Source organism: Bos javanicus, chromosome 3 (genome assembly GCF_032452875.1).
Source record: "Bos javanicus breed banteng chromosome 3, ARS-OSU_banteng_1.0, whole genome shotgun sequence".
In the NCBI taxonomy this organism is placed as follows: Eukaryota; Metazoa; Chordata; class Mammalia; order Artiodactyla; family Bovidae; genus Bos; species Bos javanicus.
This window is the reverse complement of record NC_083870.1, coordinates 78784269-78803622: the sequence shown is the minus strand read 5'-3', so window position 1 is coordinate 78803622 and position 19354 is coordinate 78784269. Positions and strand designations below refer to the sequence as shown.

The 19354-nt window shown below is 37.4% G+C and overlaps 2 protein-coding genes across 17 annotated transcripts in view; both read left to right on the top strand.

The window, feature by feature from the left end:
• The window catches only part of SGIP1 (SH3GL interacting endocytic adaptor 1), a 243390-nt gene extending 237654 nt beyond the window's left edge, over nucleotides 1–5736 (top strand). For all 16 annotated transcript variants that reach the window (XM_061411687.1, XM_061411698.1, XM_061411690.1 and 13 more), the window contains one exon: nucleotides 624–5736. In XM_061411687.1, the coding sequence (XP_061267671.1) occupies nucleotides 624–646 (23 nt within the window). In that variant the 3' untranslated portion in view covers nucleotides 647–5736. The remainder of the gene's footprint in view (nucleotides 1–623) is intronic.
• A 4130-nt stretch (nucleotides 5737–9866) lies between these two features.
• Nucleotides 9867–19354, top strand: part of DYNLT5 (dynein light chain Tctex-type family member 5) — a 29738-nt gene continuing 20250 nt past the window's right edge. The window contains exons 1-2 of the mRNA XM_061411683.1: nucleotides 9867–10270; nucleotides 11976–12097. Coding sequence (XP_061267667.1) covers nucleotides 11979–12097 — 119 coding nt within the window. The 5' untranslated portion in view covers nucleotides 9867–10270; nucleotides 11976–11978. The remainder of the gene's footprint in view (nucleotides 10271–11975; nucleotides 12098–19354) is intronic.

Here is a 19354-nt window from a genome sequence, read left to right as displayed (position 1 = left end):
AAAATGCTTTTTCTGAAGCAGATCTTCATAGATTTTAGACTCATGCTTAGCTGAGATCTAAGAGTATCCATCTTTCATTTCAATAACAACTTTAAAAAGTCTAGGCCAAAGATCAGAACCGGTTACCTTGAGCTGAAATGTGGTCATGAGACCCCTTTGGGGGCACACATGAGAGTTTATTGGTAGGGATTCCCCAATATTAAGGTGATTTGTTTGTCAAGGATTTGCTGGGATACATCCAGGGTTTTATGGTTGCAATATTGATATAATTATTAATTAGCCCCCTTTCACTCTCAAAAATGGCCCACATTGAAAAGTAATTATATGATTACTCCTACTATAAGAAGCTGGATTCTCACATCCAGGAACAAACCTTCCAACCTATTCTGGGCAAAACCCAAACCTCTGCAAAGTGTTCACATATGGAAATGTGAAAAGGCAACGTGCTGGTCTAGAAAACTGAAAACTTTAAACACTTTATGTGTTTTATGTTAGTATTGTACCCCTTGAGTATGTAATATTTAGCTTCTAGAAATAAGGCAGGAAGAATAAAATGTTACCCACATAATAACCACATTATGGAACTAGCAGATAACCTGTTGATATGTTGTTTTATTTTGCAGGAAAATACTTGGCAGATAACTAATAAAATCTTATGCAAGGATTTGGAGATTCATATAAAGGAGAACTGTTGTATGAGAAACAGATTTTAATTTTGGTTTGATAAAAACAAACCAAAAATCTGCACTTGGGATATACCTGCTGGAAATGTCAATGACTTTCAGCAATGATTTCCCTGACACAATACCATGACCAGTCCTACAGTATTTACTTCTAGGTGTAATATTGTTAATGGTTTTAAAATGTAATTATTGTATTTGTAAATTGTACTCATTCCAGTAAGGCGGTTAGATACTTGAGTTTTAGCATTTTACCATTCCTGAAATGGATGTAATTTAAACTGTGGTATGTAAATTTAATAGTAGTACTGTTGAATGGCACAATGCTTACAGAGGTAGATTGCATTTTGTCAATATATAAAATTTAAATATAATATTGTTAGCTGTCATAAAGGGGGTGCCACGCACAAAGAAAATTAAGCAGGACCAGAAAAAAAAACTTCCTTTTCTTCAGTCCTTGGTATGTTTTACTCTAGTGCTAAATAAAAATTCTATCTTCAGATGTTTAGTGGATTAAATTCAGAAACTGTTTCAGAAAACAAACAAAAAAAAATCTAAAGTTACAGCATATTCAAAGAAAAGCATTAATTGCCACTTTTTAAAAAGCTTTTTTTTCAAACTGCAAATTTCATAAAAATGCAAACTGTGTAAACAGGGCCTCTTATTTTTATAACTTGTGTAAAAAGGGAAAGCAATTCATATTTAAAGTTTAAGTATATGAAATTATAAACAAGAGTAAAGAAGATGTTGAAATCTTAACTACTCCCCTCCCTTCCACAGATTAGCAGATATGGGGACTACTGAATAATCAGACTAAAACCAAAATTGTGGTTTTAAAATTTCAAGAATTTCCATGGTTGAAGTGGTTAACAACTTTTGCACAATGTCTCTAGACAGAGACCCTCCCAACCTAGCATGGAGAATTGTACCAAGCATCTTCCTCATTACCCACAGGAATCAAAATATTGACTCTAAAAAACCCAGAAAAAAAGATTTCAGTCCCCTATTGAAATCCAGAAGTAGAATTTTAATCATCATTTATATCATATGGGAAGGAAAAAATAAGCTTTATAAATGAAATCCTAACCACATTATTGTGCAATAAATTTCCTTTTGGATAAGATTCATTATATGTAACTATAAATCATTGCTGTTTTTAGAGAATCAAAAAGAGTTATCAAAAATGTATGTTATGATTTCATTGTTGCAAGATATAATAAAAACTGTAATTATTCAGTCTGGCCTCGATATGGGAATTCAGGATGGAGAAGTTCTTCTTCAGGAGTCCCAGCTGTAAAACCTTCCTCCATTACAATCTGAAAACATGAATCTTCCTTTAAGTCATAGAACCTATTTTAAACATAAACTCATTCCTGTTCTAGGTTATACTATTAAATAACTATAATTATTAAGTTGTTAAATTTATCGTTAGTTGCTAAATTTTATTTACATCATTCATATTTGACAAAGAACTTTAGCCCCTTAAAATTTTAGAATCAAATTAAATTTTGTAAGCTTACTTTTAAAATGAAATTGTAACTGGCAATTGTTTATAGTGGAATTTTTTTAATTAATATTTGTACTCCTCAATCAGTGCTTGCTACCAAGAGACTGTTCAAAATGATCTGTTTTACCTAAGAAGAATTCTTGCTGTGCAAACAAATTCTCGATTGGCTCCCCAAGCAGTCTGACATTGAAGTTTTTTGAACAAGTGACTAATATAGTCACTTTAAAGATATTCAATTTTATTTTGAAATAAAAATAGAAAATGAAAACTTTTAAATCCCATAAAACATGGGGAAATTTCAAACACTGGAACCAATGGAGAGTAAGTAGCAGAAAATTAAGAATTATCCAGCATATGAATATAAAAATGTGTTCTTAAGATATTAATCCATGAGAAAACATATTAAATATTAACACAAAGCATATTAAAAATATGTAAATATTATTGGTTCTCATGTCTTGCTCATTATATTTTATTTTATACCATTCTAGAGGGAATTAGTAATTAAACACAAGGTTTTCCTTTTCATAGAATACTTTTGTTTATATTATAAAATGTAATTTAAAACAGATTTCATTAATCTCTAACATTATTCAAATGTCTCTAGATACCAAATTTGAAACTATGAAGATATCCTATGATTCCATAATTGGTCTTTATGAAACAGAATAAAAGTCAATGATTTCAAAATTATTAACTAATTTTGAAATATTATTATTATTGAATAACAAGAACCTCAGTAGAGAATATATCCCTTCTTCTTTTGGAAAATAGGTCAAATAACAACACAATAAATTAATATCAGGGATTTAGATTTTGATGGGTTTTTTTTAACCTTGTAGTTTATAATCTCCTGTTATTCGTGTATCCATAGTACTATACAATAAGAAATAGTGTTAGGAAAAATGATCCTAGACAGTGAAATTATAAAAGAAACATTAGGTCAGGTTCATTATCAATTCCTAAAACAAAATGTGCTGGTACATGTTCAGATTTTTAATACCAAGCATGAAAAGAAAAAGATTTCTCATTAGCCAGGACACCATTTCCTGAGTGCTATAATTAGATAGAAAATACGAATGCTTTATTTTGCAACATGGAAAATGTGTTTTTTTTAATAAATTTCATATTTTTCACATTATTTTTAAAAATTTTCTGTTAAACATTAGTCTGAATTTTATCATAATTGAAACATATAGTTCCAAACAATTTAATTTTAAATTGCTTTTAAAGCTCTATTCTTCTCTACACTTACAGTCAAAATGAAAATTCATTGTATAGTATTTGGAAATGTATTTCACCTGTAAAGAAAGAATGTCTACATTTCAAATGGTTTCAAGTGAATACAGAGGAACCATCCCCTCCAGAAAGTCAGACTACAATTGTTTTACTTTTGTTTTTATGAATTTTTACTCAGTCTCAATCTGCAAAGTGTTTGAGGCCACAATTACTCATATTCCCATTTCCAAACATTCATTTCAAAGAAGCCTTTCAATATCAGCTCTACCACTAACTCTGCTATATGACCTTAGAAAATCACAGCCCTTTTTAATTTCTCAGCTTTAGAATGAGGCATTGGGGTTGCCAGTGGTTTCCAAGCTTTTCTTAACAGTCACTTTTTTCTACTAAAATTGCACATGAATTCCTATTAGCAAAATAACTAAAAGCAATGAAGGAGTTCTTCCAGCAGTTTAAATTTGGCTCTCCAGAGCACTGTTTAAATACCATAATAACACAACTGTGATCTATACATCTCCCACCTCAGACGTTCCATGGTTCTACTTGACTAAGAGACATCCACCTGTGGGGGCTTTACAATCACAGTACTTGCTATACAATAAAAAGTGATATTCTCTTGAGTGCCATATACCATTCACTATGGATGTTAGCTTACCTAATCTTTATATCAACCCCTAAATGGTACATACTCTTTTTAATTAGTATTTTACAAATGGTGACATTGAGTCTTAGATTAATAAAATTATTATTAATTTTTTAAAAAGTGACATAGCAGCTGGAAGTAATCCAGGTTATCTTGACAACAATGGGAGCAATTGGCCTGTTTTACTTACTCATTCTAGGAAATGAACTCTTCTGTTTTATTTTATCATACATATTCCATTTGAATACCCAAGTAAAGGGTGCTATGAAAAACTAATACCAAAATAAGGATAATTCCCAAGGCAAAATTGTTGGGAAAGAATATGTTTCTCAAAGCATGATATGTGAACCTCTTGTTTTATCATTTATTTAACAAGGGCAATGGTTTTGGCTTAGGTATCACTATAACCCCAGAGCCTAGAAGACAGTGGGCATCAATAAATTTATACTGAATAAATAAATCTGTCAGGGTGGAGTTTAAGAATACATACTTTGACAAGCACCCAAAATTTGAGAATCACTGCCCTAGTAGATCTCTCAAATACTTCTTAGTTCTGACATTACATCAGATTTTAGACATTCAATTATTACTTGAATACCATTTTTCTAGTGAGCATGTTTTTGTGTTTTTTTTTCCCATTCAGTCCATTTAGCTTCCTCAAATCTTGAAAGAAAACAAAAAGGTAGAGAGATTTGTTTAGGAAAACACCTCCTTTTTTTTTTAGAGTTCTTTTATGCTGTCTTAAAGTGGCCTAACATGTAATCTCTCATTTTCATTTTTCTGTCCTTTTGTCTATGTTGTCAAAGATTAAAAGAAGAAATAGGGAGGGTGCAAGCTGTCATGAAATCCAGATAAAATGTCTCCCTTCCTGCCAGGGACACAGACATTTAACTTGTGAGTTAACACTATTTATTCTGTAGGCCTTTGAACAATGCTTTATCAGCATCAGTTCAGTTCAGTTCAGTCGCTCAGTCGTGTCTGACTCTTTGCGACCCCATGAATCGCAGCACGCCAGGCCTCCCTGTCCATCACCAACTCCCAGAGTTCACCCAAACTCATGTCCATCGAATCAGTGATGCCATCCAGCTATCTCATCCTCTATCGTCCCCTTCTCCTCCTGTCCCCAATCCCTCCCAGCATCAGGGTCTTTTCCAATGAGTCAACTCTTCGCATGAGGTGGCCAAAGTATTGGAGTTTCAGCCTCAGCATCAGTCCTTCCAATAAACACCATCAGCATGGACTAGTGTAATTCCAAGAGAGCTGCACCAATTTTGTTTTTGCATTTTTTTCCTCAAAATTATCACAGTCTGTCAATTAAAGTTGAATGATACGGGAAAATGTACTAAGGAGATGAGTTTATGGTTTGTTGGGGGTTTTTTTCTTTCTTTTTTTCAAAAGATGATGCATTTGAGCAAAATCTCATTCAATCTAAATGTATTCTTTTTGCTACATAGTTTTCTGATCAGGATTTTTTTTAAATGGAAGCATAATTTTTTATGATATGAAAACTAGGATTATCTCTAAATACTGCTTTCAAAGTTAATGTAAAGTCAACATGATTCTTCCTTAAAATGAGTCAAATTAAATTGTTGATGTGAATAAAAAAAATCAGTCTTTGTTACACTGATTAGAGAGACTGTTCTGGTGAACCACCCCACCTCCTTTAATGTGTGTGCTTCTCTCTTGAGGCTGTCTTTTTTTTCTTTTTTTTCCCCCCTCTTTGGCAAACAGTAGTTAAATGCCATTTGCTCATTGGTGAATCAAGCATGACTACCATTATATTACTTTTTGTCCATTGAATACATGGAGGAAAAACGAGATACGAATGCAATGTTTAAGTTCCCAACTATAAAAACAAACAACAAAACCCACTAGCATTTCTATTTGTTTGATATTCTGTCATCTGCTATAAGCGAGAACTGCATTTTAAATATGTAATTGAATACTAAACATCCTTTTTGAAAGAATGTCAAATTTTAGGGTCTATTGACTAACATTGGTCAGACCTCTTACAGTTGCTCATGTTTAATATCTGATTTTTATCCAAAATGAGTATTCCTAGGAGAGAATGTCACCTCCCTATTTGTTGACATTCACCACAGGGATAACAACTTATTCTCTAACTTCAACTTCTAAAGTTATTTTTCCTTTGTTTTACAGTATTTCTAATTATCTCCTTCTGACTCTAAGGTAGCACATTGCCCATTCTAAGTACATCTTTAACCTTATGACAAAAGATGTTTCAGAGAAAAGCAAACTTTATGTGTCCCTTAACTGGTAAAAATAATAATAAGGAAAGGGTAATTTTACTTCATTCATCATATTCTGGTATTTCCCAAATCATGTTCAACACTGCTGCTTCTGGCAAGTGTTCATTGTGGTCTGAGAATAAATGATCCTAGACCATAGACCTCACTCCTTGGACATTGTTAATTAATGTTAGTGCTTTAATGAAGCTTAAAGTTTTGAATCAAGAAAAAACAGTTTTCTAAACACATCTTGAAGAAACTTTAGAAAAGTTTTGTTTTACATATCTTTCAGCAACTTCAAATAATATAACCAGGAATTCTTTGAAAAAGATGCTTCTGGTTTTTTGTTTTAACCCTAAGGAAAACTTATGCCACTTTAAATGAATCTACTTTAAAGTTAATTAGTATATCTTAGTGAATTTTATCACCTAATATATTCGAAACAGTAAAATTGTTTCAACATTTAATTTTTTTAAGTATAATTTTTAAGATCTGCACCTATGGGTATCACATCATGCTGCAATCTGTTGAAGATGGTCCAGATTCTTTATTGAGTATAATTAATACTCGTGAACAATCCTTGGTAATACTTTATCTAAACGCTTCAAGAAATTGAATCATGATGAATTGATACTCACAGCATTTTTACATAAGCTTGTTAGAAATTATATGAAAAACATTTCAGTTAAACCCAAGAAAAATGTGCTATTTAGTATAGATTTTGCAATACTCCTACATTCTGTTACAAGCAGAGCATTACATAGTACTTTTTGCTTTGCTTTATTTTGCAAATCAGTTGTTTTCATGAACAAAGTTTCTTTAAAAATTCCTGGGTAAACTGTCTGTGATCAGAGAGAAAAGGATAAAGCTGAATCACTTTACCTTTCTCTAAATACAGTTCAATTTTTAATTCAAAGTGTGTGAATCAGCATGATGGATTATAAGCCATTTATCATTTTTAAACATTCCATTGAATGAGTATATCATGCACATGTTAATTCCATCTTATTTGTTCAGTTGTTTATTACTTCACTGACCTTTTCTTTTGGAAAAACAAATTTTAGTATTTTTCATACGTCTCCACTTTAAAATATTTTCAATAATACAAAAAATGACTAGCACTGGGATCACTGTCCCAAGGTCCAATGTCAGGTTTTTTCTTGTCCTTATGAGATGATAGGATGATAATTTTTAAGCTGTGATTTTGCAGGTCAGTATTTCAGTTTTACTTTCTTAATATATGCATGAGAGAGACTGACCTCTGTTTCATCTCCCTCTCTGTGTTTGTCTCTCTCTCAGTCTAAGAGAGTTGGAACATTGCTGCTGAATAATTTTTCTTGAAAAAGCCAAGTGTTGGTATGATATGTAACTCTCATCCAAAAGCAGGGCTTCACTACAGGTCAAGCAGTCATTTGAAGAGCTGGATTTTAAAACTGTTTGAAGAGTACTGGATTTCAATATACAGAGGATTTTTTTTTTCACTTTGGATGGGAGAAGATCTAAAATGGTCAAATTTTAATTTTTGTGCCTGCTAAGTGGCAATGTAAGGCATTTTTTGTACTTTTAACAGTAAGAGAAACTAGGGAAAGAATCTCAGAGAAATTTAGCTGTATTTCTAAAAGTAATAAAATTCAGTCAGCTGTCTTTCTTAAGGAAAATGCTATTAGTGTATACTTTGAGTTGGTGGTAGCATTTATTTAAAGATCTCCACAATATCTATAGCAAAAGTAAGCAATGTCTTTTTGACCTTGGATGGAGTACATATTTTCACAAAATACCTTGAGCATAAAATATTTATAAAAAGAATTGTGGGCTAAAAGACTCAAATATACTTTGAAAATCAGTTAAAATGTTGATGACTGGCTCTTTTTCCTACATGTGTAATTCACAGAGAATACTTTATTCTCATAGCCGTAACTGCTTTGTCTGTGATAAAATCTCTATTGCTTCTGTGCTGTGCTCAAGAAAAAACCAGCAAAAGAATCATGGGTTTGTTCCTTTACAGAACTGCCCAAAGCTCTCTGATGAGCAATGGTGATATGAATGTGTAATACTGACTTCTTGAAGATAATCATGAGAACATTTTAATGTTACTTGCCTTATACATTAGAAAAAAATGTGGGTATCATTTTTTGTAAATAATGATTTTTACAAACGTTTTTTCCTTCATAATTTTCCCAACACCCATTTCACAAAATTCTGAATATGCAATTATCATGGCACATTACTGCAACTAGGGTTCCCATTTCAGGACAAAGTTTAATTATATGTGAGAACAAAATCAAATATCTCAGTAAATTGTTATTTCAATGTAATTTTTTCTGGAAAATAAATGAAAAACAAAAATAAATTGAGTTGTGAATCTCTTTTATTACCAGCCTCTTAAAATTTTACCACATTTCTGGAAAAGTTATTGCATATTTAGGGTGGGCATGGTGGGCAGAAGTGGGGGCACAGTGCAAGGGCTTTAGAGTTGGATAAATCTTAGCTCTATAACTATAGTCTTGAGTATGTTACTCAATGATTCTTCATTTCCTTAAATAAAGTTAATAACCTCTTATCCTGGGGTCATTGAACAGACTAAATGAGATAATACTTACCAGCCACTTAATTCCTATTACAAAGATCAAAGGCAAATGGAGAATTGGGTGGCAGAGGATGAGATGGTTAGATAGCATCACCAACTCAATGGACATGTATTTGAGCAAACTCTAGGAGACAGTGAAGGACAGGGAAGCCTGGCGTGTTGCAGTCAACAAGGTCACAGAGCTGACCAAACAACCACAACAACGGTTACATAGTGAATAGCCACAGTCCTCTCCTGGGCTTAGTTCTCTGTGAATAGCAATTGAGATGGGCCAGAAAATGTGACTGCTCTTTCTCCAATACTATCCTAACCCTTATGTGCTCTATCCTTATCCAGATGTATTGTGATTGACAGGCAGTTCTAGCTGCACTGGGCACTCATCAAAGGACCTGCACCAGGCTAGGTGCTCAGAGGCACCATCTTATTTCTGGCTCCAATGATTGCCCACTTTGTGAGGGTCCCTTCAAGGTCTGGTTTTTTCCCCTTGTGATGGGGGAGAGGTTCTGCGGTTATAAGGGGGATAGTTATTAAGGAGAAGGGTCCAGTTGTTGTGTCAGGTAAGTCCTCAACCCCAAACAGTCTCCGTTTCAAATCTTTTTAAACTTTAAGGGCTGGGGAGGGTGATGTTAAGGAAAGAATAAAAAAGTATAAAAGTTTGTAATGCATGAAAGATAAGCCTGTGAATTCCAAGGGGTCTTGAGCATATTATTTATTATCTCAGAATCTCAATTCTCTAAATCTGTAAAGGAATAACAACCCTTTCTTGAAAGAGTTGTTGGGACGACTGGGTAAAACTAAAGCTGTTTGCCAGTACCTGGTAAATGTAATTATTCCTATTATCAATCACACGGTGGAATGCGGGGTCAGGAGTCAGGGGTCAGGTGAGGGGATGGGGGTGCTTTACTTTCTCGCTATGCCTCGCATTTCCAGTCCTAGGAACCGGCGGCATTTCCCATCCCTGTCCCCGACACCTGCGAAAGGAAACCGACGAGGGCTCTCAGGGCGGCCTCTTGAGTCCCCGATGCCCCCCTCGCTATAGAATGACCCGGCTCCTCCGCAGCTCGTGGCCACACCCACGGCACAGCCAGGCCCAGGGCAGCCCGCTCGGGCAGTGCCGAGGAGCTCCTTCACATCCTTAGAGGACCACGCCACTACTATGCCTGCCTGGGGCGGGCCAAGGACTCTGTTTTCGAAGGTCACCTTGGAGACAAGTCGCGGAGTCCAGTGGGAGTGCGGGAGTGCGCGGGCAGAAAGGAAGCCTGGGAGGCGGGAGCCTTGCCAGGCGCCCTGCAGTGGAGGAGCCTGCGGTCTGGGAGGCCCCTGGGCTGAGCCGCGCCTGCAACTCCAGCTCCAGACCCGCCTTAGGTAAGTGCGCCCTCTCCGCAGAGCGCCTGGGCAGGAGCAGAGAGACCAAGGCAAAAAGCAAATTCGAGGGTCCGGGGGGCTAAGGAAGGAGAGCCCAATGTTGAGAAATGGCCTGCCTGCCTTGTCCACGACCTCTCTCTCCCATGCCTTATTCCTCCTCCCTCCAAGAAATTAGAAAAAAGTGACCCCAATTTTCAGAACTAGAAGCGTGCCTGGCTTTTGGTTCCCTGCCCGCCTGCGTGTCTGGGCTTTAGCGTGATGCCCAGTGCAGAACTGGCCAGCCGGGTCGGGCTGTGGAGCAACTTGAGTTCTGAGCAGTCTACCTGAGGTCTGCTTGGAGACACTAGCAGCCTCTGCCTCTCAGGACCTCTAGGTCTGGATTCTGGCCTGCCCCACAGCTTTGGAAAAAGGTGAACAGACTCAGGTATGTGTGTGTCACTTTAAGAATGAAACCTGAATGACCTCTTAAATAGGCTCAGTATGTCTTGTCCACGCATACACATGCTTAGACACTCTCATGTACACAGACACACTCCTGCACACAAACGCACACACATGCAGTACACAGACATGTCACACACAAAGGTGCACACACAGACACAGCAACACACGCTCAGGTACACAGATAATCATACGCACAAGTGCACACACACACAGATGCTCACACTGGCTCACATCATGGGGGGACACTCATGTTCATACACATAAGCACATGCCCACAGAGACACATGCTCACACAGAGATGCTCACACGCGTGTACACAGTCTCACGGGTCCACAGTCACACACACATCCCACACTGCCTCTCTTCCTGATGCACAGGCCCTCCGTTTTCCTCTGTCTACCCTGACGTTGATTACACTGGGGTTCCAGGTTGTGTTCTTGTCTGCTCTACCCACTTCAACCGCCACCTTTTTTGAAGGTAGGGATTGTTTCTGTCCTAATTTAATGCCTAGCACAGTCTATGAGTATGTACATGTAGACAATAGGGCAGTGGAATTCTAGTTCAAGTTCTGGGAAGTCCATTTCTACTTCCAGCTTTTTCACAAGCATTAGTGAAAAGAGGTAGGTTTTCCAATAAATTACTCTGTGAAAAGTTCTGTTTGCTCTTTACAAAGTAAATCACTGCTGCTTGGCTGTGGGGAATACCATTTGGAGAAGCAGTTCATCTTAATTTTTAAACAACAAATATTAATTAGCAAGTTTCATTGAGATTAAATTTGAAGGGAGGCAATAAAAATATTGTTTTCTGGTGTGATGGTATCTTTCTTGTACATATGGCTCTCTTCTCAGTAACTTTAACGTCTTTTGCAGTTAAGTATTTTTGCTGCAGCATAATATCTGCAACCCATTCCAGTGTTCTTGCCTGGAGAATCCCAGGGACGGGGGAGCCTGGTGGGCTGCCATCTCTGGGGTCGCACAGAGTTGGACACGACTGAAGCAACTTAGCAGTAGCAGCAGTAATATCTGCTTATGTGAATTAAATATGCTATTGTATAAGTAAAAGTTATCAAATATCATTTTTCCAGCTATACTGACCAGAACAACAATATATACTAAATATCACTCTTAAGGAAACCCCACTTCCCTATTCAAAAATGGTTTAAAAAAAAGCATCTGTGTACTTTATTTAGAGTAAGTCTCGTGTTATACTAAAGTATTTTCAGGTGTTTTGTTCAATATTTTACAAAAGTTTTCCTCCATAGATTATGATGATGTCAGACATTGCTAAAGACAGAACCGCTCATTTGCTGAAGAAGAGGGGCAGTGTGTCTTCTCTAAGTAATCATGAATTCCGGCGGAAGGAACCTCATGGGCGTACCAAAGAGTAAGTAATTGAATATCCATTAACAAACTCAATTATTGAATAAAAAGGCTCATGATATTTATCAGGAGGGAAAAAAAAAGTGAGAAAACGGGAGAAAAACGTGCAAGTACATGGTTTATGTCATCTTTGGGGGCCATATTTTTTTAAAAGAATAGTAACTAGATATATCATGGCAGTCATTTTGAAATGTCCAGCAATATTGAATCACTGTATTATGCATCAAGAAAAAGAAGAAAGAGAAAAAGACCAAGAAAATTTAAGTGATAAGTTGACACAGCAGCATTTTTATAATTTCAGAGACCATCCCAAAAAGTCATCTACTGAAAAGAATGTCATATGCAGTTTAGACAAGCTACTTCTTCCACTGTCTCCTGAATTTTACTCTTCAATATTATATAAATACATCATTTTTGCATTTTTATAATCTCTCTATATATGCATACAATGCATTTAGCATTATTTTAAACAAATTTTGTAATGTATTGTCATAGTCTTTGCCCATATCCTTTTAAACAGTTGCATAATATTTTTGTCAGCCTATAATTCTGGGTTAGCTAACCATTTTCCAATTATTGAACATTTGTTTGTTTCCACTTTTTAAATTTGTTACTATGTAAGAAGTCTCTGCTTGTTTTCTTCCCAAAAGTATAATTAGTGGGTCAAAAAAATACATTTTTTGTCTTTTGCTTACAAATTGCATTTGCTCTCCTAAAAAAGATGAATTAATTTTTAATACTTTCATGGAATTTTTTTTTAACTGCTATTGGGAAGAAAATCAAACAAAGTATCCAATGCAATTTGATAATTTGATAAATTATCAAATAATTTATGTAATAGACTTTCCTTCTTAAGAGTTTCCAAGGGATTGAAAGATGTAGCATATTCATTTCCATGATTGTGAAGCAGGAGCTGGTGTGTCTGGTGGAACAAAGCCAGAAGAACTGGAAGAGACTTCCATTCAAATTCTGAAACCAAATTATTCTGCTCTCAGAATGTTCTAATGCACTTACTCAAAATTCCACTTTTCAACCCTGGACTTTGTGAATTACAAGTATTATACAATTTCTCTCTCTTACAGATAGGAAATATAAAGGAAGAGCAACCTCAGTGTACGTTAGACGTAAAGATGGGTGAATAATTAACCTCTATAGGATCTTCTGATCCTAAGTCAATTTGGTTGCTATTTCTAACATTTGTGTAAGAGTTTTAAAAATTATTTTTAAATACTTGTTAGATCAAATTCAATTTTTTAGAATAAAATATTATAATAATAATCTGACATATATCCTGGTGCTATGATTTAAAATACACTATTCTCATCCAAAAACTAAACTACCATCCCTACTTGCATAATTTTCATTCACTTCTTCTCCTTCAGAGCAAATTAGAAAGTGATGTAGAATCAGAACATGGCCCAATTTGGAGAATTAAAAATCATGGTAAAGAATCTTCCAGCAAGGCAGGAGATGCAGGTTCAAGCCCTGGGTTGAAGAAAACCTCCAGTATTCTTGTCTGGAGAATCCCATGGACAGAGGAGCCTGGCAGGCTACAGTCCGTGGGGTCGCAGAGTTGGACACGACTAAGCAGGGAATACTTCCACTTTTCACTTTCATTATTTTATTGATAAAGTAGAAATATAAATTAAAAGGTAACAAGAACATGAAAAGAGTTTTAGCAACACAGTAGGAAAAAATTTTTACTAACAAAAACATTTCAGTGATCGTTATTTGGATATATTTCAAAGTTAGAAATTGGGACTCTCAAACAAATTATTCAGATTGGATCCTCTAATGGAGCTTTTTATTTCTTAAATAGCAAATGAACAGCTTCCAAGCACTCCTACAATGCAGAGGCCATTCAGGAGGCTGCCTGCCAACCTTAACTCCCACTTACTTTCCATGGTCTTCATCCTTGCAAGGGGCCAGATGTAGGGGTGATTCTTCTTCATGAAATAGGTCTTCAACTAATAGAAAAACTCTGAATGCTCAGTGACTATCAAATGCAATATTGTTTTAAAGTTGTTTTTGGAAATGCAGATGTCTTTCCTTTGAAAGTTATAGCAAAACAGTTTTTTGGATAGATTAATTTCAATAGTATAAAGTGTGTGCTGAAGTATGCTGCTGCTAAGTACTAAGTATGTATATAAGTACCACTAAATACTAAGTATGCATATAAGTACTAAGTATGCATGATGCTCTTTCTATGAAAGAGATGCTATTATCATCTTCCTCTTACAAATGAAGAAACAAATGGTTAGAGAGTGTGAGGTTCCCAAACTACAGAATTAACAAGTGATAAAATGGGCTTTTGTTTATAGTCAAAAATTCTCATTCTCTCAAAATTGGCTATCTATGTGTAACTTGCATTAATGAAACTCTTCTACTCATTCACCAGAACCTTCTATTTCCCATCCATGGGTAAGAGTAGGTATTTACAATGACATCTTTCTTTTTGGAAGCAAGCTTTGGCAGCCTTCAAAGAGTCCTTGAACAGATGTACTGCTCTCATGTCCGTAAAATGGAAATAGAGGCCTGAGGTTAAGTTACTTTCCCAGGATCATATGACTTGATATCCCAGCTTCTTTTCTCTGAGGCCAATAGTTCAACTGGTAGATCAGGCCTAAGGCTGAAGGCTGAAGAGTATGTCTCTTGCCTCAAACCAAAATTACATGATGTCATGAACCAGAGTTTTGATAGATCCCACATCCTTCTGCTTGAACCCACTGGTGGCATCTAACACACTAGTTGTCACACTAAATTCTTGCACTTATTCATTTATTCAAGGTTTATAAAGCTTCAACTCTGTGCCAAATGTTAGGTATATAAAGGTGACTAATTGTAGGGTTATTCTTCTCTGGAGAAGCTCACTTTTCACTTAAACTGAAAATCACCTGGTAGTCATTTTTCTGCAAAAAAATGGAAAAGATTTCATTCATTTCTTTATTTCAAATAAATGTTTTTTGAGCAATGAGTAGTTAGTAAATCACACATAAATAATCTGGTGGGAAAGGCAATGAACAAACCATTTTAGATGTGATGAATTTATTCTGTGATTCCAACCTATACTACTTGAGTCGCTATATGCGGTTAAAAATTATGTTGCCTGGCCTGTTTCTTCATTCTGATAAGTTCAGTTGCCATCTTAATCAAACTAAAGCTCCCAAGAAGATATGGATGAGACCTAGCTTCCCGCCAAAGAGAGAGAAGTTTGAGAAACTGCGTTGGCCATGTTCCTAAATTAAACTACAATAATAGCTAATACTGGGCTTCCCCGGTGGCTTCAGTTTGATGGCTCAGACAGTAAAGAATCTACCTGCCAATGCAGGAGACCTGGCTTCGATCCCTGGGTCCGGAAGATCCCCTGAAGAAGCGAATGGCAACCCACTCTAGTACTCTTGCCTGGGAATTCCATGAACAAAGGAGCCCGGTGGGCTACAGTCCATGGGGTCACAAAAGAGTCGGACATGACTTAGCGACTAAACAACATCAACAACAATAGCTAATATTATGTTATGCTCAATAGATACATCACATACAATATCCATATGAATCTCAAAAAAATCCTATTGGTTACGTAAAGAAGATATTTTTATTATCCCCATTTATGTCATTTATTATCTTATTTATCTCAGGAGCAGAGTTGAGTTGAAAATATATGGCATTGCATAGCACATTGTCATCACCAGCATGAGTGGGATCCCTTGTTTCTTGTTTGCCTGATTTTCCCTCTTCTTCCTCATCTTCAGTCCCACTCTCATCTCCCAAGAGGCACCCATTCTGATGTGCAAAATACTCAGTATGCTACAAGACTAGTGGTAAGTGTTAAGTCACTTCAGTTGTGTTCGACTTTGTGTGACCCTGTGGACTGTAACCCACCAGGCTCCTCTGTTCATAGGATTCTCCAAGCAAGAACACTGCAGTGTATTGCTATGCCCTCCTCCAGGGGATCCTCTTGACCCAGGGATCAAACCCTCATCTCTCATGTCTCCTGCATTAGCAAGCAGATTCTTTACCACTAGCTTCACCTGGGAAGCCCCATACCACAGACTACAGATGTTTAAATATTATACTGTATATTTTTTAATTTTTATGTGTATTATGACATTTGATGTCTTAGAAAACTTTTCTGGCTAGGGAGAGATGAGACAGTTCAGTTGCTCAGTCGTATCCAACTCTTTGCGACCCCATGAATCACAGCACGCCAGGCCTCCCTGTCCATCACCAACTTCCGGAGTTCACTCAAACTCATGTCCATCGAGTCTGTGATGCCATCCAGCCATCTCATCCTCTGTCATCCCCTCTTCCTCCTGCCCCCAATCCCTCCCAGCATCAGAGTCTTTTCCAATGAGTCAACTCTTCACATGAGATGGCCAAAGTACTGGAGTTTCAGCTTTAGCATCAGTCCTTCCAGTGAACACCCAGGACTGGTTTCCTTTAGGATGGACTGGTTGGGTCTCCTTGCAGTCCAAGGGACTCTCAAGAGTCTTCTCCAACACCGCAGTTCAAAAGCATCAATTCTTCGGTGCTCAGCCTTCTTCACAGTCCAGCTCTCACATCCATACATGACCACAGGAAAAACCATAGCCTTGACTAGATGAACGTTTGTTGGCAAAGTAATGTCTCTGCTTTTGAATATGCTATCTAGGTTGGTCATAACTTTCCTTCCAAGGAGTAAGTGTCTTTTAATTTCATGGCTGCCATCACCATCTGCAGTGATTTTGGGGCCCCCAAAAATAAAGTTTGACACTGTTTGCACTCTTTCCCCATCTATTTGCCATGAAGTGATGAGACCGGATGCCATGATCTTCGTTTTCTGAATGTTGAGCTTTAAGCCAACTTTTTCACTCTCCTCTTTCACTCTCATCAAGAGGCTTTTTAGTTCCTCTTCACTTTCTACTATAAGGGTGGTGTCATCTGCATATCTGAGGTTCTTGATATTTCTCCTGGCAATCTTGATTCCAGCTTGTGCTTCTTCCAGCCCAGCGTTTCTCATGATGTACTCTGCATATAAGTTAAATAAGCAGGGTGACAATATACAGCCTTGACGTACTCCTTTTCCTATTTGGAACCAGTCTGTTCTATGTCCAGTTCTAACTGTTGCTTCCTGACCTGCATATAGCTTTCTCAAGAGGCAGGTCAGGTGGTCTGGTATTCCCATCTCTTTCAGAATTTCCCACAGTTTATTGTGATCCACAGAGTCAAAGGCTTTGGCATAGTCAATAAAGCATAAATAGATGTTTTTTCTGGAACTCTCTTGCTTTTTCGATGATCCAGCGGATGGTAGCAATTTGATCTCTGGTTCCTCTGCCTTTTCTAAAACAAGCTTGAACATCAGGAAGTTCACGGTTCAACAGATGAGACATCCATACCCCAACTCCCCTACCCCTTACCAGTCTAGTCAATAATTAAAAATAGTCAAGTTATCAACAAAGAATGTGCCTTTGATATGCAGATTAACCAGTCTAGAGCCTGACCTCTTCTCTCTGTTCCCCAACACATCCCAGGAGGCAGTTTTCCTAATCAGTAGGGGCTTTCCCAATGGTTCAGAGGATAAAGAATCTGTCCGCAATTCAGAAGACACAGATTTGATCCCTGGGCCAGGAAGATCTCCTGAAGAAGGGAATGGCAGCCCACTCCAGTATTCTTGTCTGGAAAATCCCATGGACAGAGGAGCCTCACAGGCTACGATTCATGGGGTCACAAAGAGTTGACACAACTGAGCATGTACATCCATGCACTAATCCCATTGCCAAGTACCAGGCAAGGAGGGCCTCTCCTATAGCTTCAGATCAGATTAGATCAGATCAGTCACTCAGTCGTGTCCAACTCTTTGCAACCCCATGAATCACAGCACGCCAGGCCTCCCTGTCCATCACCAACTCCCGGAGTTCACTGAGACTGACATCCATCGAGTCAGTGATGCCATCCAGCCATCTCATCCTCTGTCGTCCCCTTCTCCTCCTGCCCCCAATCCCTCCCAGCATCAGAGTCTTTTACAATGAGTCAACTCTTTGCATGAGGTGGCCAAAGTACTGGAGTTTCAGCTTTAGCATCATTCCTTCCAAAGAAATCCCAGGGCTGATCTCCTTCAGAATGGACTGGTTGGACCTCCTTGCAGTCCAAGGGACTCTCAAGAGTCTTCTCCAACACCACAGTTCAAAAGCATCAATTCTTCGGTGCTCAGCCTTCTTCACAGTCCAACTCTCACATCCATACATGACCACAGGAAAAACCATAGCCTTGACTAGACAGACCTTTAGCTTAGAGCTCGCTGGAATTATTCAGACTCTCCAGTCCTGCACTGTTTCTCCTGCACAACTTTGCCTTTCCCTGGGGAACCCCAATCCTGTCTTCTGCTCACTGATCCTGTAGTGTTTTTCCACATGGTCTTGTGTGGCAGGTCATGTCTCTCCTGTCTAGGACCTGTGAATATAATAAACTGTATTTTCATGAACCCCTTCTCTGACTCCCTTTGTGACTTCACCAGTGCTGTGTGCTAATTCACTTCAGTTGTGTCCCACTCTTATGACCCTATGTACTGAACCCCACTAGGCTCCTATGTCCATGGATTTTCCAGGCAAGAACACTGGAGTGGGTTGCCATTTGCTTCTCCAGGGGATCTTCCCGACCCAGCAAGCAAGCCTGCATCTTTTTTGTCTCCTGCATTGCCAGGCGGGTTCTTCACCACTAGCACCACCTGGGACTGACTCTCATAAAACATTACAGAACAAGTACTTAACAAAGACATGAATGGTATTGTGCTATAAACCTCATTTTGTTTTCTCAATCTCATACCTCATTCAACATTTTTATTTTTCGTATTTACCCATGTCACTATGGGTATCTAGCTCTTTGCTTCTTAATGCTGCATAGTAGTCCTTGATATTTGCATCACATATGTTCTTACACATTTCCCTAGGGATGAACACCCAAATTGGCTTTCACTCCCTGCCAAGATATACAGTCCCATGTGGGACATCTTTGTGCAAAACCCTGCATTGATATCTTTGTGAAAACTGTCCTGGGAATGTGATTCCAGGTAAAGGCATTCCCATTAAGGAAGATACGAATTACTGCAGAAATAATTCATAGGTGAAGCTGCTTAACACCAAAACACATCAGTAGTTCTCAAATTAATTTACAAATGCAATATATCTCAATCAAAACCCATTTGTACTTTTTGAGAAGCTCAATAAAGCATTTCTAAATTTTATAAATAAGAATTCTGAGTAACTAAGTTAACTTTGAAGAATGAACA